Here is a 23,922-nt window from a genome sequence, read left to right on the forward strand (position 1 = left end):
GTTCGCTGCTCCGTGACCAGATTGACAGCGAAAAGCAAAAGGTTGTGCAGTTTTCAGTTGGAAAAGTTTTTATTGCCGTTCCGTGGGCAGAGCAGCAAGATTCACCACCTAAATCGAACGGAATCGCGGTCATACAGGTGTGCTTCATTCGTCGCCGTTCCGTTCGGTTCTGTGTGTTGTTTCAGTTTTTGTTGAATTTATCCGGCTTCCAGTGGAGCGAGAAATCGCGAACAGAAATGAGTTCCACAACGACACCAATGATTTGCAAAGATCTGGACGGCGATGACCGGTGGCTCAGCATACACAAACGCTTCGTGCAGGAATGCAAGGAAAAGGATCCGGATGTCATGTTCATTGGGGACTGCATTCTTGAATCGCTGCAGTTTACCGACTTTTGGAATAGCCACTTTGTGCCGATGCACTGTTTGAATTTTAGCATACGAAACGATCGCATCCAAAATGTCCTTTGGAGGTTGCAGAACGGGGAGCTGGAGAACGTACGGCCGAAGGCGGTCGTGCTGCACGTTGGGACGAACAATATTTGCGACAGTGCGGAGGAGGTGGCCGATGGACTGCTAGAGCTGGTGGCGACGATTAGGAGCAAATTGCCAGAGGTTTATATCATTATTCCGGTGAGTAAAATATGGGTATTGATATTAGCCTGATAAGATGGGAAAGTGTTTCCTTCTAGATAGGATTATATTGGAATTAGGCATTCCTTTTCTGCTGTGAATGACAATAATGATATAATGATTGGGATTCCCAGTCTGCAAATACAGTCTGACTAAGCGATTTCTTCGATTTCCAGGGAAACAAATAGAATAGTGCCACATTTCTAGGGCTTTTCAAAATTCGGGACCACGCTTCACATTTGTTCCATGTGGAATTTACTTTGAGAGAACATGCCACAAGTTCATCATCCGGATTATCATACTGGGGGCGACGAAATCTAATCAAAAATCACTTCAAATGTTATAAACCCAGCCGGGTGCTATGATTGCTATGAAAATCTGAAGCGAAACTGTCAGTGGGGAACTTAATCCAGGGCAAAACAAAGGCAAAATCTCAATCTCAAGCAAAAACTCGATATGTTGGCTCCTGTAATTTCAATAGGGGTTGAATTTGGACACCACCTACGTGGATAAACCATAGATCCAGTCCGAAGCGATAATGTTTCACATTTTCTCTAAAATGTTCTGATATTTCGAAAAAATAGTGAAATGGCTTCACTATTTAGCACGCAACGTTTGCAGGAATGTTCACTACAAAAAACAAGGAGTAGGTTCATATGGGATACAATCGCAAGGTTGACCTACTGTTGTAGTAATTCTTGGTTTGAAATTGGTTCTGAATTAATTCTCAATGAATATATATTTTGAAAAATCTCTGAAAAGTCGAAGCAAGTGCAAGCATAGAGCTATTCTGCAAATGCATTCCGATGTGGAAAAATTCGGCACGCCCGTTCAACTCGTTAACAAAATAGAAACGAGATTAGCTAGAGCGAGCATATTTGACCCATCTAATAATCACGATTTAATTTTGACTTTCCACTACACCATATCAAACATTTCGTATTCTTCACTATCAAATATAAAGTCAATGGCACCAATTTGTACCGATTTATCATCGATATTTTCGTTAAATTCCCCGTTCAGATCGACTGCAGAAAAGAAAAAGAATCCGGAGAGAAGAGCGTAAGGCATAGGCGTGTAAGCGTGACCATCCCCATCTGTCATCGCCATAAAAAACAAATAGATTTGCGTGCTTATATTCTTATATAGCTTACTAGCTGACCCGGCAAACTTCGTCCCGCCCAACGTTTGTTTTTTGTTATTAGAGAGGGGGCTGGAGAGTCTAACCACCATAAAAAGTCACAGGAGTGTTGTGTCCGAGACACAACTGCATATTTGACGTAGGATTCCGTTAGACTATCTGTTGATTTTGGATATGTTTGAAGAATTACATCGCTAAACTCTTTGATAATGATTTGATGGCCCTGAAAAGAGCCGTTTTGTTCGGTTGTTGGGTATGAATGTTTGTACACTCCACCAGTGTTTACCGAGTGATGATGACAGAAAGATGGTAAACAGTCGTTGGTTGGAGCGCATCAGATAAAATATACCGAAGTGGAACGAGATATGATGACAACCGCCCTCTGTGAACCTAGACGACATGCCTCCTGTGTCATGTATGGATGAAATAAAGAAAAAAAAACTCACCAACGCATTATAAGATAATCACCAATACCGAACACAATTATATTTTTTTCTCATCAGTAAAAACATGTTAAAAACATATTTGAAATGGAAAAGGTAATTTTCTTTTATAATTTTTCACTTTCTAAGTGTTTATTCAACTCAATGCGAATTTTGATTCGACTAACCACAACTAATACTATATGTAGAGCATATGGGAAATCTCTTTCTAATATTTCTTCACTTTTCCAATTTTTCTCGCCGTATAAACTTTCCTTGGGTGAAAATGAACACAAACGACCAGGGTTACCATATCTAGAGAATAATCTGTATTTATACAGATTTTTCAGATTTTTTGAAACCAAGAATCTGTAGTTACAGATTACAGATTTTTTAGGTTTTCATACAGATTTACAGATTTTTAAAATAACGATCCAATTTTAGTTGTGGCTTGAACTCAATAATATTTTTTCCCATCTCACCAATTTTTTTCATGTAGCATTCGAATCAGCATGAATGAGAGACATTTTGGTTTTCAAATGTAGCGTAAAGTACTGCGTTCTCATGTTCAATCTAAGGCAAAAGGTGCAAAAGCCTGTGTCATCGGTTGGCTTCACAATCAATAAATAACGCTGTTAATCTTTTTCCTATACCCAAACTAGCGCTGGCAGAAAAAAAATTTTTCGTGTGCTGAAGGGTGGACTGAACAAATAGAAGCATCTTTTTCAAGAGTTTGTTTGTATTTATGGGAGCAGACTTATCTCTCAGCCTGAGCGTCAGCTTGAAAAAAGGCCCAAATAATGCCAAGCAGGGCAGGGATCGGACCAAGGTCGGCTGGAATGTAAGGCTATTTTACGCTATTCACATAGCCACTGGTGCTGTTGTACGAATATTGTGAGAATATTACACCACATTATGAAATGAAGTTGTATCTTGTAAGAATGCATGAAAAATGTTTTCTAAGTGTAAAAAGAAAAGCATAAACGTGAATCTGTATCCTTTTTTGTCGGTGGTGCGTGCTTATTTGCAATGTGTCTCTTGTTTCGCTCTCTCATATTGCTCTTATATTGCTATGGTATATATATTACACAAATGCTGTACCAGTATGGTAGGGTACCAAATTATTTTTTGTTATTTTTAAGCTCATTCAATGTTATAAACCAGGATGTCAAAATATGTGCTAAAAATTAATTTTGGATGTACAAAAGCACAGTGAATGCGAATTTCTTCATGAATACCACCAAAATCATCAAATTCATGATAACTATGCCAATCAATGATACCAAAACTAACATTATGCATCAAAATTTAATTGAAATTTAATACAGATTTTCCGAGAAAAAACTAAGATAAAAAGATTTTTTGAGACCAAAAATACAGATTTTATTATGGCAACCCTGCAAACGACCCGTTCTCGAGCGGGAACACACCTTGGTTTTTATTTATGAAAAATTGAAATAAATCGTTTCATATATCAAGTCATTTTCAACACAACTGCTACCATATACAATTTTACACTTACACTTGTGCTAAATTTTTCACAATACACGATCGGTCATTGATATGAACTTTCACGAGGCAACCAATATTAAAGTTCCAAATTTAAATTTTATTTGCTAGAATTTATCGTATCACTCACCTTACTTGTAATTTGAAAATGCCCCCCACTTGCATATATTTGCAAGGCCGATTTCCCCCAGGCATCTTGGTTTTGATATCTCTGTTAGGAAATGCATTTCGGTAGGAACAAAAGCTGCCCCTACTTTCATGTATTTGCAATGCCGATTTCCCCAGGCAGTTTGGTTTTGGTGTCTCTGTTAGGGACCCGCCGCATTCGTCGTCAAATCAACCAAACAGAAGTGGGTATTTCCGTTAGGATAGGGGTTGAGATTTTTCAATTATTCGATAATTAGTTTCATCACATATATTATTTTCTTCAATATAAAAAATTGTTATGAAGTACCGAAATCGATTGACGCAAAAATTTCATCAATCCATCATGAAATGACTGAGCAATAAGCGTTTGAAATTGGACAATCTTCACGATGTGCTCGATTTTCGATTTTCAATTTGTATCCCAATATGTTCCCGAAAGACGTAATCCTACGTCAAAACATTTATTGCACCCTAAAACCTCAATTGCCTAATTTGGTTTCATTTTATTGATTAATTCTCGAGTAATGCGAAAATTTGAGTTTCATTTGTATGGCAGCCCCCCTTAGAGAAGGGGGAGGAGTATCTAACCACCATAGAATCATTTATTGCACACTGAAACTTCCACATGCTAAATTTCGTTTCATTTGCTTGATTAATTCTCAAGTAATGTATAAATTTGTGTTTAATTTGTATGGCAGCCCCCCCCCTCAGAGAGTGGGGAGTGGTCTCAAACTATCACGAAAACCTTCCCCGGCCCCAAAAACCCCCTACATACCAATTTTCATGGTGATCGGTTCAGTAGTTTCTAGAGATGGGCAAACCGTTCACGAACGGCACGAAAGAACTCATTCGCCGAAAAGAGTGAACGAGCGGTCGTTCTTTTTCAAAGAACGGTAGTTCTCCCCACGAACTGATTGCGAGCGAACGGTTTGTGAACGAACTGATTCCGTAAGAAAGGTTTGCGAGTGAACTGTTTGAGAGTGAACTGTTGGAGAGTGAACTGTTTGTGAACGAACTGATTCCGTAAGAACGGTTTGCGAGTGAACTGTTTGGGAACGAACTGTTTGAGAACGAAGTGTTTGCGAGCGAACTAGCGCAGCTGAACTGATTTGCGCTGGACGGAATGGATGAATATTATGTTTTCGTGATTGTTTGTATGATTGATTGTTAGTGAAAATCGCTGCTGATTTTTTCCCTGAATGAACATTATGATATATGATCTTACATGGAACCTGTGGGTTGTCCAAAAAGAGAATATGAAAAATTGCACATATTTTGTGCGCATCAAATTATTACATAAACTTTTGTCGACCGATAAACATATTTTCACACACAGTTTGAGACTTTTCATGAAGCAGCTTATCTTTCCCCACTAAATTTCAAAAATATAATTCCAATACGTACACTATCCAATCCAACGATATCAATTAATAGCTGTCTATTGATGTTGGGTTCCAGCCAAAATTCTATATATACTATACCGCTGAACTAAAGAGCGAAAGAACGGTTCAAAAGAACTGATTCACTTAGATGAACGGTTAGTGAGTGAATCGTTCATCAAAGTGTACTGTTTCGCCCATCTCTAGTAGTTTCTGAGTCCATAAGAATCAGACAGACAGACAGAAATCCATTTATATATATATATATATATATATATATATATATATATATATATATATATATATATATATATATAAGTAATGACCGAAGTGGCGATTACAATATAAAAAATAAATTTATTTTCGCTAAATTTAAAGATTACACATCAACGTTCATACTAAGACTCCATGCTATCTTCTGTTCCCTGCCTTTTTATAATGTCGGTATCTCGCGTCAGCAGATTCCTTGTTATCCGTACGGTCGCGTTGTTTCCAGATCGGGTTCCTTTGAATGATGTCGCGTGGTCAGCCGTTGTCGTCAGTTGTTATGGCTCGCGATTGTCTTGATGGGAGGCCTCTGGGTGCAATCTGATCCTGGTTGCATCGGTTGTTATGATTCGTTGTTGCTCTAAGTGGTCGTGTGGGGTACATCTGGTCGTAACGTCTCCCCCCTAAGTTTCAAGCGTCCTCGATTGAAGTTTCGGCAGCTCGATCCATGGCTTCGGGATGCATTTTTGCTCTGCCTTCTTCCCCGGAAGTAGGGATAATGGAATACTTCCGTTGTTTTCAGTTTCGTCCACCTGAGTAGCCACGAGAGGTTCTGGCGGATTTTTGGTTACTTCATTTCTTTTATTACCTTTTTTGTAGAAATATACAGAAAAGAAACAGATAAATGTTATTATGAGGAGGGTTGTACCTCCAATTGTTACCCGGTGTTGTGTGGTGTTCAAGTAAAGTTGAACTTCATTGAGTTCTTCCAAGTTCTGTATTCGTAGCATGACGTTTTCATCGTCAAGATCTGTAAAATTTCCATTTTGGAGGGGCTTGCTGTATATTGGGATCAGGTATTCTTGCTGGTAGGTTACGTCAGGTTGTCCAAAAAATGTGAAATTTCGTATTTTGACGGTACAGTTTTCGGTTTCGATTATTGTGGCATCGCTAACCATCCTTGAATCTCCGCAAGAGTCTTTTACTTCTACGATTTCTGTTGTGTCGATCAGGATGATTCCTTGCTTGACTTCTTTGATTTGTGTTGTTTGTTTTGATTTTACAAACGGGCATTTGGGTGTTTGGTGAGTTAATATTTTATAGATGCAATCGTCCTCAATTAGGTTATTTCCATCGCAAATATCGCATTCTGTTGGTTGGTAATAAACTGTGTTGCCATATTTCGTTACCAGGTTGATGTTCGTATCGATCCGTGAATTGTTAACTCTCAAAGTATGGATTTCTAACAAATCGTACGTCTTTTTATCCAAAATGGGGGTCTTTATTAATATGACTGCTTGATTGTTGCTGATACCGACACTCGCTGAGGTATATTGGAAAATTTCGTCTAAGTAATTTAGCTTTATTGTTTGTGTCTTAAGTCTGTCTAAAATTAACTGTTTTTCCTCCAATGAGAGTATGTTTTTGTTTATCAAGCCTACTCTAGAAAATTCTACTTGCTCCTCGATGTCCTCTAATATGCTGATAATTTTGTCCATATTCCAGATAAGGTTGACGAATTCTAAATCTGTTTTTATTCCCTGTACTGTGTTGTATTCCTTAGTAATTTTTGATTCAATTTTACTAATAGAGTCTGTAATATTATTCAATTTATTTTGAAAAAGTTCATTGATCTGGATTTGTTTCATCTGATTGTTCACTAATTTGTCTCCTTGTGTTTTTAATATTCCCAAACTTTGATGCATGACTATTAGGTCATCGTTATCAGGGTTTCCCGTGATGAGTTTAATGGCTGTTCCTAATGCGTTCATAAGTCCCCTTTTTATTCTATGTGGTAGGAGGCTCCTGAGTTTATCTTTTGCTAGTTTGGTTTTTTCTAGTAGTGTTTGCTCTAGGTGTTCTATAGTTTCAAACGATTTCATGATTTTTTCTATGTTTTCTATATTGTCATTTAATGTATTTAGGTTGATTCTATGCAACATTCTGTCATATCCGATTCTAATCCTTGCTGTTTTGATCTTGAACGCAACCAATCCATTGCTGTTCGTTATTTCTTTATAGTTGGTGGTGCTTATTGTTTTGATGAGTATTATTCTGCAAGAAAAACAAATGGCTTCTTTAATATGGTGTTCATTTTAGTGGTCTTTGTTAATTTTTTATGCGATTTTTATGGATTTTAATGTTATTTGTGTCCTTGAAGGTTAGATGGTTGTCTTCTTTTATGGTAGAAAGTTTATAAATGTCTTTATCTTTATTCAACCTTTGACTAATTTTTATGTATTTCGTGTCGTTAGGGTTGAGTGGCTTGGGTTCTTCACGATTCTCATGCTTCTTTTCGAAGGCTTGTTTACGTTTATCTAGTTCCAATTTTACTGCAGAGTGGATTTTGTTGGATTGTTCAATTATGTCAGCCGCGTTCGTAACATTATTTGTGTTAAATATTAGCTCACGTGGTTTTCGTTTCGTCACGGAGTGAAATGTATTATTATAGATGTCGGTAATTATATTCATCCGATCGTTGATCGGAAGTTCATTATATTTTGTTTTTAGTGTTCTATAAAGCTCGATTATCGTTGAGTGGAATCTCTCAACTATTCCGTTGGAATTAGAACTACTCGCGAAATGAATTTCGATTCCGAGCTCGTTTAAAAAGCCGACGAAATCTATTGATGTAAAAGCGGGCTCTTGATCACAAATTATCGTTTGCGGTCTACCGAAGTGCCTGATGTGTTCGGAAAAAGCGCGTTTTATGTCTATTATCGTTCTTGTTGTCAGTGGTATGGCGTTGGCGAATTTGGAGAAGGAGTCCACGATGGTCAGCCATTTTTGGCCTTTCATGAAAAATATGTCCATGTGAACCCGTTCGAATTGTTTTGAGCCGAAAAATGATTTCTGAATTAATTTTGGGGGCTTCCTGTCGTATTTGCTTCTTTTACAAATATGACAGGAGTTAACAAATATTTTCAGTTTTCGCTCGATTTCGGGGAAAAAATATTTCTGCAGGATTTGCATTTTGTTTTCTTTTGCTCCTCTGTGTGCTGCGTCATGTATTTCCCGTATTATGGCATCTTTTTGCTCGTCTATTCTGACATCTTCTAGGAGCTTTTCTGAAATGAAAACTTTGAATTTATTGTTAGTAAAATGTTTACAGTATGTTTCCTGAACGAGTTGTACTAATGATATTGGAATTTTTAGACAAGATATTCCTCTGGGGTTAAGGTAACTTTTGAGAATTTCGACTATGTCTGCTTCTGTATATTCTGGTTTTACAATAGTGAATCGGTGGTATTTTGGAAATGTTTCTTCGTGTATAGTCGTATCAAAATGATTTATTTTAAAAATTATTTGTGTTCTAAAACTGTTGATTGGTTTTTCGGTACACCATATGAAAAAATCATCACTGGTTTCTGCTGAGTGAACAGTTTCAAGATCAAGTTCATTATTATTTAATTCTTCTGGTTTTATCCTCGATAAAGCGTCTGCTACCACATTTTGGTTGCCAGGCTTATAAATGAGTTCATAATCAAATTCCTCCAATGCTATTTTCCCCCTTATAATTCTTCTGTTAGCGTCTGTCATGGAGTAAGTAAGTGGTTGGTGATCCGTAAGAAGTTTAAATTTTCGTCCATAAAGATATGGTCGGAAATGTTTCACAGCCCAAACGATGGCTAGAAATTCCTTCTCCGTCGTGGAATAGTTTTCTTCGGTGTTGTTAAGGGTCCTAGATGCGTACGCGATTGGTCGATCTTTGCCTATGGGTCCTTGTGAAAGAACTGCCCCTATGGCAAAATCGCTGGCATCGGTGGTTAGTATGAATTCCTTCGTGAAGTCGGGATAAATGAGTATAGGGTCCATTGTAAGAAGTTGTTTACATTTCTCAAAACATTCGACTGTTTCTGGGGATATAACGAATTCGGTGTCTTTACGAAGTAGAGCAGTTAAAGGCTTCACCAATTTCGCGAAATCTTTAATGAATCTGCGGTAGTATCCCAGGGTACCAAGAAATTGACGTATTTCCTTTTCGGTTTTTGGAGTCGGCCATTTCTTAATTATTTCGATTTTGTCGGTGTTTGGTTTAACGCCTTCTTCTGAAACAGTGTGTCCAAGATAGTGAACTTCTTTTTTGAAAAATTCACATTTATCTATCTGGATTTTTAAATTTGCTTCCTTTAGTTTTTTCAATACATTCATGAGATCTTTCTTATGTTCCTCTAGGGAACTTGAGAAGATTATGATATCGTCCATATAGACGAGACAACACTTCCCTAAGAATTCTCTCAAGATGCAGTCCATAACACGCTGAAAAGTTGCTGGAGCATTTTTCAGCCCGAATGGCATGCGTGTAAATTCATATTTTCCGGAGTTAATCGAGAAAGCTGTTTTCTCGATATCTTCGTTTGCAAGTTGAATTTGGTGAAAACCGGACACCAAATCAATTGTAGAAAAATAACAAGTTCGGCCAAGTTTATCAAGTATTTCCGTTATTTCCGGGATGGGATATTTATCACTAATTGTCTTTTCGTTTAGTTTTCGATAGTCGATAACTAAACGAAACTTTTTCTTCCCAGAAGCGTCTGTTTTCTTCGGGACAACCCATATAGGCGATGTATAAGGTGATATTGATTCCCTTATTATCCCGTCTCTAAGCATTTTTTCCACTTGTTGTTGGATTTCTGTTTCGAAAATTTGTGGGTATTTATAGGATTTTGTATGTATTGGTATATTGTCTGAAGTCCTGATATTGTGCTTTATCTTATGGGTGAAAGTTAATTTATCCGAGTCGGTATAAAGTATTTCTCTGTTGGCATCTATAACCCTTTCTAAAGCTTTTTTCTCCTCATCGTTCATGTGTTCACTCCTAAAACAGTATTTTCCTTTTGGTGAAATTTTCGGAATGTCCTTCAATCTAAAACAATCGGTTCCAATTTCAATTTCATTAGAGTTCAGTTGTACTGTTCTTTTGGGGTAATGACTTTTTATTGCCACTATAGCTATGCCATTTTTGCTTTGGTATAAACCGGGGAGAATTGAAAAATAATCAAATGGAGTTTCTTCCTCAACAAGAAAGCTACCTTTTTGCTTTATTGGTATTTCTACAAATTGGAACTCTTGTTCCGAAATGTTGATTTTGTGGTTTCCTGGAAATTTCTTTTCGAGGTTAAAAGTTTTTCTACCAATTTTCAATTTATTTCTGCCGATGTCCAACTGAGCATTGAGGTCTCTCAGTGTTTCGTACCCTATTAATCCATCGAAAAAATCGTGGAAATCGAATACATAAAATTTTACTTTCTTCCTAATTTGGAAGATGTCAAATGAAGCTGATTTATTGATGTCATGTTTGCCATTGATATTCGTGACGTGAATTCCTGTTTCATCTTTGCAATTTTCGAGTTTAACATGTTTGGGCGAAATATAATTTTTATTGGCACCTGTGTCCATTAAAAATTTTAAATTGCCCTTAGTTGTTTGGATAGTCAGATAAGGAATAAAATTATTATTCTTTATGTTTTTTGCTTTTCCTTTCTTACCATCTGAAAATTTAATTCGTCGCCTTCAAAATAGTCGTCGTCTTCTGATTCTAAAATTGAATCGTTCGACGTCAAATCCGCTTTAGGTTCCGGTTCGCGCACTTCATTATTATGAACCTGCATTTTCGACTGGTACGTCCTCATAGAAACGTCCTCGTCATTATTTACTTTTTGAGATCTGAATCTCTCAGATACGGGTTTATTATTCTGATTGGTTTTTGGATTATATGATTTTTGATTTTGTGAAATTGTCTGAGCCTTCTGCTCGGGAATTCTGTAGGTCGAAGGACCTTGTTTGTTTTCCAATTTTTGCCTGAATGCGGCATTGGAATGTTGCATAGTTATGTCATGGGCCTCTTCTAACGAATTCGGCCTATAGCTACGCACGTACATAGCCAGCTGATCCCCATTCAGTCCGTCTATGTATCTTGTAAGTGACATTAAACTTATTAATTTTATGACTGCTTCCATGGAATTTTTATAGTCTTCCATGTGTGCAGCAGACGATTTGATTGCTGTATCAATCGTCTTAACTTTGTTATAGTATTCTGTGAGAGATGCTTTCCCTTGTTTTACATAAAAAAGAGATTGGATATGTGAGGTGATATCTCTCTTGTCTCCAAACGAGTTTAAGAGAACCTCTTTAATTTCGTCCCATTCCGTAGGGTTACCGGAGGAAATCAAAACCTCTCTTGCTTCCCCGATAATTTTTGACCTAACAACACGTATGATTTGCTTGTAGGTTGGCTCGAATTTATAGTCACTGAATAAATCTAGTGTTTGCTGCGTGTCTTCCACCCACGCGAGCGTTTCTTTTCTATTTCCGCTAAAGTGCGGAATATTTTTCACGGGATCCGGCGTGACGAAATTTAAAAATGGATCCTTCGCTTTGTTTTCTAACTTAGTTATAGTATGAATAAGAGCGGCCTGGTTTTTCGTTAACTCTTGTATTTGAGCGATTAATTGCTCCGCTGTAATTTCCACTGGTAATTCGCTTGCGCTGTTTCTTGCATTGTTTGGTTCTCTTGCGTGGACATTATGCTGTCTCTATGCTGTTGAAACCGTTCGTGTTTAGAATTTTTTCTTCTTGAAGCAATGGTTGCACTTGTTAGTTGCACTTGATCACTTTTTGGTTAATTAATAACGAGAGTGAAAATTACTTACAGTATCAGTAACCTCATTCCCGGAGTCTGTTAATGTTATCGATGAGCGTGGTTCCGTGAGTTGTTCGGCAGCTCCCGTAACTCCAGCGATGTCCTTTCGCGGATGGTTTCCCAGGAAGCAGCACTACACAACACTTTCACAAAGACTGCGCCAGTAATGACCGAAGTGGCGATTACAATATAAAAAATAAATTTATTTTCGCTAAATTTAAAGATTACACATCAACGTTCATACTAAGACTCCATGCTATCTTCTGTTCCCTGCCTTTTTATAATGTCGGTATCTCGCGTCAGCAGATTCCTTGTTATCCGTACGGTCGCGTTGTTTCCAGATCGGGTTCCTTTGAATGATGTCGCGTGGTCAGCCGTTGTCGTCAGTTGTTATGGCTCGCGATTGTCTTGATGGGAGGCCTCTGGGTGCAATCTGATCCTGGTTGCATCGGTTGTTATGATTCGTTGTTGCTCTAAGTGGTCGTGTGGGGTACATCTGGTCGTAACGTATATATATATATATATATATATATATATATATATATATATATATATATATATATATATATATATATATATATATATATATATATATATATATATATATATATATATATATATATATATATATATATATATATATATATATATATATATATATATATATATATATATATATATATATATATATATATATATATATATATATATATATATATATATATATATATATATATATAGATATACAAATTTTTGATTTCAATAGCATTTTGTAAAATTTCAATTTCAAAGCTATTTTTAAGCCATGTAACGAGTTTTCGGGTCAATATTTAACAATCATATAACTCTTGGACATTTTGTCTTTCGATGAAGAGATTATCATATGTTGTGATTATAGCACTTTGTGAATTAAGCAACGCATAATCACCTCATTTGTTTATTGAAATAAAATTTCCATTACTATTATCAGCCTTATCAACCTTACCAGACCTACATTATTTTACTCTGCAAAAGGCTAGGGACTCAGAAGAACTGGATCGAAGATAAGTTGTTTTAAGTTTAGAAGGTCTGAAAACAATTTTCTTGAAGATGATGCTGATGCTAGAAGCGGATGTAGTGCCTGGTGCTCTGGCATCACTGCTCGAAGAAGAGTGCCATGAGCTAACAGAACAGAAAATGGTCGAGCGGCAGGAAAAACAGAGAGTGGATATCGACCGGACGAACGGACAGATACGGTGTGTTGCAGATTGAGAACAGAGGGTCAAGTCAATTGGAATTCTTTGGATTTCAAGTTACTATAGCGGAACCGGAGAGCCAGACGGTGGAGGCAGAAATATTGCAAGACGTAAAACCTAAGTGGTGCGGACTCAATCTACTTCATTTTCAAGAAAATTCATGCATGTTTTCAAGCGATTTCTTGCAATAAATTCTCAGACCACCAGAGATGCCAGATTTACAAATATGTTTGTAAATTTACAGACATTTCTGTAAAACATTTCTATTTTTCTATTTTTGTTTTAGACTTTTTGGATATAACAATATTTCACAGGTTTTTGAAAAATAAGAGGCTCTATCCATCACATCAAAGATATTTGACTCACCATATGACATTTTTCCACAGTTTTAATACAGAAAAGTTATTATATTTAGTTTATATCAATACACATGACGTTAGACCAGCGATACTCAACCAGCGGTCCGGCAGTCTTTCTGGTTGGCCCATCTGGTGTGTATAAAGTTTGGAACTCATACACATAAGTACTTTTGCCCTGACATCATTGCAGACGAAAGAGAGCATACGGTTATACACAATTAATGAAAAATTGCATTCTATGCAGTTAAGGAAAAATCTTGAACGAAAATTGTCTATGATAATTATTTTCTGTTCTAGATAAGATTGTTTTGCTGAAATGCAAGGAGATTTATTGAAAATAGTTAAGTTAGGGTCAGGACTATGTCTTCTAAGTATTTGAACAACATCGAATAAAAATTTTCATTCTATTTTCAACAATTTACATTCGCTTTCGGGTCTGCTTATGACGAAATATGGGTTACTGTTCGATATTGTTACCACAGACATGGTTCATGGCCGTGTGGTGATCTAAAACTTGTATAGCCTTGCATGGCGGATGGTATACACTGCATTTTCTTATAAATTTCATCAACGACAAGACCGCAAGCCTTGGTGGATGTCCAATATATCAACGAAGAAATAATGAATTTTATAAAAATTAACAACGCGTATGTATGTGTATGTATGTATATGTAGATCGTTGAAACATTTAAATACACTTACAACACATAAGTTATTAAGTGGTCCGAAAAATCAATTTTTTCCACTTTTTCCCAAAAATGACAAACGAAAATTAATAACTTTTGAATCACTGAACCGATTTAGATGATCGACATATAAAATTGAAACTAATGACCTAGCCTTTTATTAAAAAATATTTAACTTGCGAAAAGAATAATTATATTTTAGTATTTATTGATTTTAGTCGTTTTTTATTTTTTATGACTTTGGCGCTATATTTTTCAATATTTTTTTCTTGAAAGCTGAGGATTTTTTACATAACATATCTCGATATCAGAGATGCTATTTTTTCGTTTTTTAGATATGATTTTTCAAAGTTAACCGGTGGTTCAAAAAATCATTTTCCCCCTTTGTCCAAAAATAACTTTCTGCAAAAAATCATAACATTTGATTAATTTGAATACACCGATTTAGATGATCGATATATTAAATTGAAGCCAATAAGCCAAGCCAATAATATCACACTTGCGGGAAGATTGGATTCTAGTACAATAGGTCTAGTTTAGTCACATATGAATATGTTAAATGTTAAATTTACAAAATTATAACTTAAAAACGATAATTATAGCATCTTTGATATCGAGATATGTTAGGTAAATAATCCTCAGCTTTCCATAAAAAATATAAAAAAATATAGCGCTCCTATCTTTAACCGAGAAAACTATGAAAAACTAACTCAATCAATAATTACAAAAGCAAAAATTCAATTTTTTCGCAAAGGAATATTTTTTCAAAGAAAAATTACTCGTAAGCTTCAATTTAATATACCGATGATATGAATCGGTTCAATAGTTCAAAAGTTATGACTTTTTGTAGTGGGAAAAATGGGGAAAATTGTTTTTCGAACCATCGATTAGTTTTGAAAAATCATATTTCAAAAACGAAAAAATAGCATATCTGATATCAAGATATTTTATGAAAAAAAGCTTTCAAGAAAAAATATAAAAAAATATGGTGCCCCCTAGTCCAAAACCATGAAAACATTAAAAAACGACTACAATCAACAATTACGAAAATAGGATCCATATTATCTGCAAGTTCAATATTTCTCAATTAAAACTCATTGGCTTCAATTTGATGTGTCGATCATCTAAATCGGTTAAGTGGTTCGAAAGTTATAAATTTTTGAAAAAGTCATTTTGGGAAAAAGTGGAAAAAATGATTGTTTGGATCACCCTAAAATGGAAATGGGCACCCTAATGAAAAATAAAAAAATACGAGTCTAATGTTTTGCGATAAAGAACAAAATTACAACCTTTGACGAAGATCTGAGAACCACTATATTGGTTTGGCGCGATGTACAAAGTATTAATGAATATGTGAAAATTCACCTTAAAAGACATTTCTATAGATCTGCAAACTTTTACAGACTTTTCCTCATTTTTAACAGACATTCACATGTTTTTACAGCCTTTTTTTAAAAATCATCTGGCATCTCTTCCTTCCACTTTTTATCGAATATTTTCAAATCGCAGGAGTAAACATTTACGTGACTCTGACTTCGTTTGTTTTTATTTCGTTCGGAAAAACGTTATGTCAAAGAGAGGGGACATTAAAAATGCGTTTCTCAGTGAAAGGCTTAGATGCTCTTTCAGAGATGCAATGGTTAATTGAACAATTGACGGAAAAATGTAGTTCGTTCATTTTATAATTTTAATTATTTTTGCCCTTGACAACAATACCTCTTTTATAGTGTTGATTATCATAAGAAAAATAACACTCCTGATCGTTGGATCTCTTTTGACATTTCAATTGGATCTTTTTTGACAGCCGTTTTGATTCAGTCCGCACTACCTAGCGTAAAACTACAGAATGGACCCAAGAACGGAGATGTTGCATTGTACGTGAATCCGAAGGCAAAACGGTGTGGCGGCAATAACAGTTCGAAGAAGGAGGATGACACGTGTCACATTCGTAAGAAGCGTGGGCATTTTGCAGCAAAGTGTCTTCAAAAGCAAAATCCTCCAAAAACGTTTGGTAAAGCATTGTGCAGCGTTTTTGCTATGGGTGAAATGAGCAACAAAGGGTGCTACAGTAGAACCCCGACTATCCGCGAAATAGTCTGGCTAGGTCATCGCGTGTAACGACAATCGTGGATAACGCGATATACGACTAAAAATGAGGTGTAAACACGAAATGAAGATATTTCAGCATGGAAGCAATGTTTTATCAACACAGAAAACATTCAACTATCCATCTGCAAGGTCGTGTGCACTAGTGGTCAGATAATATGAAAGCTATGACCAAAACAAAAGAGCAAGCGCCTTCGTCTCACTGACACATTTTTGAAAGCTCTATAGAGTTACTATGAAATTCGCTTTCGCGGATAATCGGGGTTCCACTGTACTTTGATTTTGTCACAAACCACATAGTGACATTCAATGCTGACAGGTGTGAAGTTCGCGAGAACGACGGCAACGTGATTTCATTTGATTCACAAGCAGGCGGCCTGTACATGCAGAACCGAAAGCATGAGCAAGCACTGATGATGAGTAGCATAGACATCTGACACAAACGACTAGGTCATCCAAATTGTCAAACCTTATCGAAGTTGGTGACAATGGCAGACGGCGTCGATTTGGCGAATAACATCAGGAGGAGTTGCCCTCCCCTCATGTAACAATTCAGCAAGATTAAATTAAAGATTAAATTTAACCTGTTGAAGAATTATCCCGACTTGGCAAAACAGCGTTTGCTGAACTTGTTCAACATGTTTCTGGAGCTGAATATTGTCCCGCATGACTGGAAACAAGTGAGAGTGATAGCCATACGGAAACCCAACAAGCTGGCTTGCGATCATAATTCATATAGCCCGATTGCAATGTTATCCCGTATCTGTAAATTGTTAGAGAAAATGATTCTACTACGTTTGGACAAGTGGGTTGAAACGAACAATTTGCTGTCAAATACGCAATTTGGCTTCCACCGGAATAAAGGGACGAATGATTGTCTCGCGTTGCTATCCTCTGAAATTCAAATTGCATTTGCTCGTAAATAACGAATGACTTCTATTTTTCTAGATATCAAAGGGGCATTTGATTCAGCTTCAATGGAAATTCTCTCAGATAAGCTTCATAATCGTGGACTTTCACCAATTCTGAATAATTTCCTGTACAATTTACTGTCAGAAAAGCACATGATTTTCTCTCATGGCAGTTCGAAATCTTCTCGTTACAGTTTTATGGGCCTACCGCAAGGCTTCTTGTACAGTTTTTACGTCAATGATATGCGTGATTGTCTAACTAGAGATTGCACGCTGAGACAACTTGCAGACGATGGAGTTATTTCCATAACGGGTGTTAATCCCGTCGTCCTGCAAAAGTCCTTGCAAGATACACTGAACGCAGCCCACCTGTTCACGTGGGCTCTGAAGCTGGGTATCGAATTCTCTACGGAGAAAACCGAAATGGTCGTATTTTCTAGGAAGCACGAACCCGCCCAGTTCCAGCTTCGCCTATCCGGCAAAATGATCAGGCACTCTATGTTTTTCAAATACCTGGGTGTATATTTTGATTCTAAATGTACCTGGGGAAGACACATTGCGTATCTGAAACAGAAATGCCATCAAAGAATCAATTTTCTCCAAATAATAACCGGAACATGGTGAGGTGCCCATTCAGGAGACCTCATTAAGTTGTACAAAACAACGATTTCATCAGTGTTATAATATGGCAGTTTTTGCTTCCGATCAGCTGCCAAGATTCATATTCTCAAGCTGCAGAGGATACAGTATCGTTGCCTGCGTATAGCCATGTGGTGTTTGCATTCGACATACACGATGAGTCTCGAAATCCTGACAGGATCCCCGCTTACTCTTCGTTTCACAGAATTATCTTACAGATTTCTCATCCATTGCAAGATCATGAATCCATTGGTGATTGAAAACTTCGAAAATATACTCGAACTCACTCCTGAGTACCTTACCCACGGCGTGCACCCTTCACCAGGCATCTCCAACCAAGTTTGCTTCCCATACTTTTGCAATTCCTCTGTCATTTTTGATCTGTCCATGCGACAAAAAATCCATGGAATCCCAGATCATCTTCAACCCAATGCTATTCGGTCGATATTCTCGGAAAAATATGGGAAAGTTAGATCTGATAAAATGTTCTTTACTGACGGTTCATTCATAAACGGGTCCACTGGCTTCGACATCATCAATGAAAATTCCAGTGCCGCTTTCAAACTCAAAGATCCTTGTTCTGTGTATGTCGCTGAAATGGGTGCGATATACTATGCTCTAGGGATCATTGAAAGACTGCCCATCGACCACTATTTTATTTTGTCAGACAGTTTCAGCTCAATAGAGGCAATCCGCTCAGTGAAACTTGATAAACGCTCATCTTATTTCCTAACAAGAATAATACATCTATTGAGTGTTTTGGTCGAAAAATTATTCAAGATTACCTTAGCATGGGTTCCCTCTCATTGCTCGATTCCGGGGAATGAGAAAGCGGACTCGCTAGCTAAGGTGGGCGCTTCAGAAGGCACACTTTTTGAAAGATAAATTGCTTATAACGAATTTTTTCAGATTCCTCGTCAAGTCACACTCGTTAGTTGGCAGCGCATGTGGAGTGAAGATGAATTCGGTCGTTGGTTACAAACGATTATCCCTAAGGTCTCGAAGAGTGCATGGTTCAAGGGATTGAATGTAGGTCGTGATTTCATTCGCGTGATATCTGGGTTTATGTCCAATCACTACAACCTAAACGCACATCTTTATCGCATTGGACTCGCAGCAAACAATCTTTGTGATTGTGGCGACATCGACATCGACATCGACATCGAGCATGTTGTCTGGTCGTGTATCCGGTTCCATGCTGCCCGTTCCCAGCTCTCCAGAGCATTGAGAGCACAAGGCAGACAATCGAATATCCCCGTCCGGGATATCTTAAGTAGCCGTGATTCTGATCTTTTGCTTCATCTATACCTGTTCCTCAGAAACGCCGATGTCAACATATAATGATGTTTCTTTCGTTGTATCCCTGTCCAGCTGGCCCGTCGTATCCGAGGAGAGCGTGCTATTACCTTAGCATATAATCATCGGCCTTTTTCAGAGACACCAAATTTGATAGATTAGAGTTAAGAAAAGTTTTTGCAGGCCGAACTGAAAGAAGCATTTAGCGGAGATCGTGATGTCGATGATAATTCGATACCGATGGGTGCCATTGACTATGTATTTGATAGTGAAGAACACGATATGATATGGTGTAGAGGATATTATCGAAGTAGATATTATATTACATATCAATATTTTTATATGAATGCTGCAATCGATCGTCGTTATTGGGAAGTTGGAATTGTTGGGAAGGGGGTCTTTTTTACTGTGTAATTCCGAGGAGGAATCCATTCCTTCTCAAGTGTTAATAATCCTGCCCCGGATCAACGATGATTCCAATCGTCAGGGCTTGGGGAATGGGTACTATTTGCGCTGGGTATTCCCGAGGAGGAATCGATTCTTCCTTTGAGCGTTAATAAGTGGTATGATAATCACTTTATTCGAGAGATGAAGTGTCTAAGATTTATATGCTTGTTACTTATTTATTGCTAAGTCAACGTTAGTACTACGTTCTATCCCTTCCATGATAAACGCTAGGGAACCACGCTATAGAGGCGAACCTTCTGGCCTTCTGGCGGCGAATATCATACTAACATTCCTTCCCTTCCCCTGGTGACGGTAAGGACGTGGCCGGCGTCGTTATCGACTATTTAAATCTCGAATCACCGAAAATTGCACAACGAGAATGATTTGCTAGTCCCAAGCGTCATTCTGTGTGTTCTTTGTGCAATTTGGTTGGTTCAGGTCAATCACGGAGAGCAACTACGAATTGTACAGTCTACCCAAGCTCAAGCTCAAGCTCAAGTCAACGTTAGTACTACGTCAACCTTGCGGTTATATCAAAGATATAACCCACTTCTTGTTTTTTTTTCAGCTGCGTTCATGACCTTCGATACTCTATAGAACAGACACCAAGATGACTTAAACCACAACAATATACTATATTACATTAAATAGTTTTATTTTATAGATATATCTATGCTTCTCTTTTAGACACTTCTTCCCCGCGGCAATCAACCGAACGCACTCCGCGACAAAAACGCCGCCGTCAACCGCCTGCTGAAGGAGCGCTGCATTGGCAAGGACAAGGTACAGACCGTATGCGTGGACGGCGGGTTGATCCAGAGCGACGGAAGCATCAGCCATCACGATATGTTCGACTATCTGAATCTAACAAACGTGGGCTGCAAAAAGGTCTTCGAACCGGTCTGGGATCTGCTGCATCAGATTCTGACCGAAAACGAGAAAGAGCGTGACCTCACGCCCTCGGAGTGAGCGGCGCTCCGCAAACAAACACTCATTTCCAACCATTGGGGAAGTTTTGTTTGGAGTCACTCATATTTACTTACGTACATATACACATACACATTCGTCATGATAGTAGTTTTTGATATTGGATTAATCTTGTTTGTTTTGTTTGCTATCTAGCTGTAAGTAAAAAATACAACATTCCATTTTTTTTTTGCAAGTGAAACGAACAAATTTTATAAAGTTCTGATTGTGGTTTGATTAATACTATTTATGTTAATTATGATTCGTATTGATATTATTTATTACTTGAAGTATGTATTATTTATTAAGTATAAACATAGCTTACGCCTGGTATATTTGATAATTATGAACGTGAGATTGACTCTATTTTTGCCACCCAGGATGCCTTTTCGATATTTTTGGCAGTGTGTCAATTGGAAAGTCCCTTGAAATGGTTCTAAAAAACGCTGTGCCTCCTTTCTTCCAACGCTTTGCATTACCAAATATTATTTCCAGCGTTACTTCACTCGTAGTTTCCTGTGAAATATCGTACTAGACTAGAACTTAGAGTGAGTTATTCTGTAGTAATGTTTCTGAAGTAGTGATCTATAAACTATTTCACCTTTTACCTCACGTATATTACAAATATACTAAATATACTGTCTTCTAAAAAGACTAGACTTAATATGATCTCAAATTGGACGATAAAAGGAACAAACACAAAAAAAAAGGAAATCTATCATTGCCAATGGCGAATTAACGAATCCCAAACACAAAAAAAACTTATATTTTTCTAATGCAAACACGATTTACCTTACACATAATGGAATATTTAACATTAACCAACAAGTGAGAAACGACAAAAATACGATTTACACCATTGGACATTGGACATTAGGCGTGCAGAAGCGGATTTTAACATAGACGGATTTCGCGCCAACTCGTCTATGGGATTGGCATGACCCCCTCAGAACTTTCTGGGCGTGAGGACCTTACCTAATATTAAGCAACTTGGCATACTTAGTTTTGCGAAAATTTATCTAGACTAACATATGGAAAGGGCTAAATATTGATCATTTTTTTATATTTTTTTTTTACTCGAAAATAGTAAGTCCTACAAAAAAGTGATCTATGGTTACAGGAAAATAATTGAATTTTCAGAAAAAAATACTGAAAATATATAATAGTTTTTGAAATCCTACACTGAAAAAAATCGATTTCAAAAATTAAACGACGATTTTGCAACTTGTGCGTATTTAATGCAAAAGAGTTTTACTAACAAAAACTTTTTCAAGATTTTTTCTCGAAAATTTTCTATTTTTTTTTTTGGGTGTACAGTTATAGAAAAAATCAATAACAGGTACAAAATAGTTTTATGGTGACCCTTAGATGCTAAAGTTGTTGATGTTGTGCTCCCGTGGCCGAGTGGTTAGCGTCATAACTAACATGCCGGGTGTTCGGGTTCGATTCCCGTTCTGGTTGGGGGAATTTTTCGTCAAAGAAATTTCCTCCGACTTGCACTGTGATCACGCGTATTCTAGAGCTTGCCACTCAGAATGCATTGCAAGGCGTGTCATTTGGCATAGAAATCTCAACTAAGTACTAATAAAAATGACGCAAGTAATACTACGTTGAGACGGCGAAGTTCCTCTAGGAACGTTAGTGCCATTAAAGAAGAAAGAAGATGCTAAAGTTTTCAGTTTTGAACTTTTGTTTTTGTTTTGTTTTTGCAGTCAAATACAATATATTTCATTTCAGAGAGCAACGACAGCTCTCAAACAATAGCCATCTGCCAAAAATCTCTTGATCGGTATCGGTATATTGTAGATTTAGGTATCTGTTAAGAGTCACTGTAGGTATGATACTAATAAATGGATTGTATAGATGCCTAAAGGATGAATAAAATGGTTCTGCGGTTTGAAAATTTCCAGTCGTGACCAGCAGCAAATGTAAAGTGGCGGAAAAAATAGCATTTTTTTGTTCTTGTGTAATCATCAGAATTCAACAAAGAAAAGTGTGACATTACTTAGCAACATGAGTCGTGATCTCCAGGATTTGCAAGGATTACAAATGGAGTGCTGGTATTAACAACTTCTAGTGTAACCGCAATAAACTACGTCGGTTAACATCAACAGAAATATAAAAAAATACTGAACTGCATCGAAGAAGCTGAGTTTTTACCTGTTATTGTTTTTTTCTATAACTGTAAACCAAAAAAAAAATTTTTGAGAAAAAATAATGAAAAAGTTTTTGTTAGAAAAACTCTTTTGCCTTAAATATGCACAAGTTGCGATGTATGTGAGAGTTGTAGGGCACATATTTATCTATCATTTCATCAAATTCTGAGATGACCATTTTGAAATCGACTTTAAGTTTTTGAAATGGTTTTTTTCAGTGTAGGATTTCAAAAAATGTTTTTTTTCTGAAAATTCAATTATTTTTCTATAAATCTTCCGTAGATCACTTTTTTGTAGGACCTACTATTTTCGACTTAAATCGTTTTATGAAAAAATGATCAAAAATATTCAGCCCTTTCCATATGTTAGTCTAGATAAATTTTCGGAAAACTAAGTATACCAAGTTGCTTAATTAGGTAAGGTCTTCACGGCCAGAAAGTTTCATTAAGTTCTGAGAGGGTCATGCCAACATCTGGTCGAGTTGGCGCGAAATTCGTCCATAGCTTTCGCATTCCAATGGAGAACGCTTCAATCGAACCTTACTTCATCTGTTTTCGCTCGTTCCAATTAACATCACATTACATTCCAGCAACTGTGTGAGCGTAAGTTTTCCAAAGACGAATTAAACATTCGGTTCGGTTTGGAGCAGAGAAACGGGAAAAAATAAAACAAATCAAATGTGTGCTAGGATTATAAGCAAGAATTACGGTTTATTCGAGGCGTATTCGAGGGCAAATAAAGGCCATTTGAAACGAATGTGTGTGCTTCCGAGCTTGGCTTCTTCCGTTCCGCTTCCTGTTTGATCCGAAAAAGCCCTTCATTGCATCGGACAAAGAAGACAAAGCTTCGAACTGGGGAAGGGGGAGTGTTGCGGCTTCCTGTTAGCTTCAAAGAAATTCATTGCATTTGAAACACAGAACAAAGGGGGAGGAGGGGGAAGGGGTGTAGAGAGATTCATGCATTTTAATTCGTTGAAATGCACATTTTAGATCTGCAGATGATGCCTTGCCTTTGCTGCGTGGAGCATGTGGATACGCTTGT

At 37.1% G+C, this 23,922-nt stretch overlaps 1 protein-coding gene across 1 annotated transcript; it reads left to right on the top strand.

Annotated features, from left to right (window-relative positions):
- Positions 1 to 23,652, top strand: LOC129775539 (platelet-activating factor acetylhydrolase IB subunit beta homolog). The gene is made up of 3 exons (XM_055780388.1): positions 1 to 137; positions 213 to 632; positions 20,447 to 23,652. The coding sequence occupies exons 2-3, from the start codon at positions 237 to 239 to the stop codon at positions 20,726 to 20,728; spliced, it is 678 nt and encodes a 225-aa protein (XP_055636363.1). The 5' UTR covers positions 1 to 137; positions 213 to 236; the 3' UTR covers positions 20,729 to 23,652.
- Positions 23,653 to 23,922: the final 270 nt, after the last annotated feature.

This window comes from Toxorhynchites rutilus, chromosome 1 (assembly GCF_029784135.1).
Source record: "Toxorhynchites rutilus septentrionalis strain SRP chromosome 1, ASM2978413v1, whole genome shotgun sequence".
Classification (NCBI taxonomy): Eukaryota; Metazoa; Arthropoda; class Insecta; order Diptera; family Culicidae; genus Toxorhynchites; species Toxorhynchites rutilus.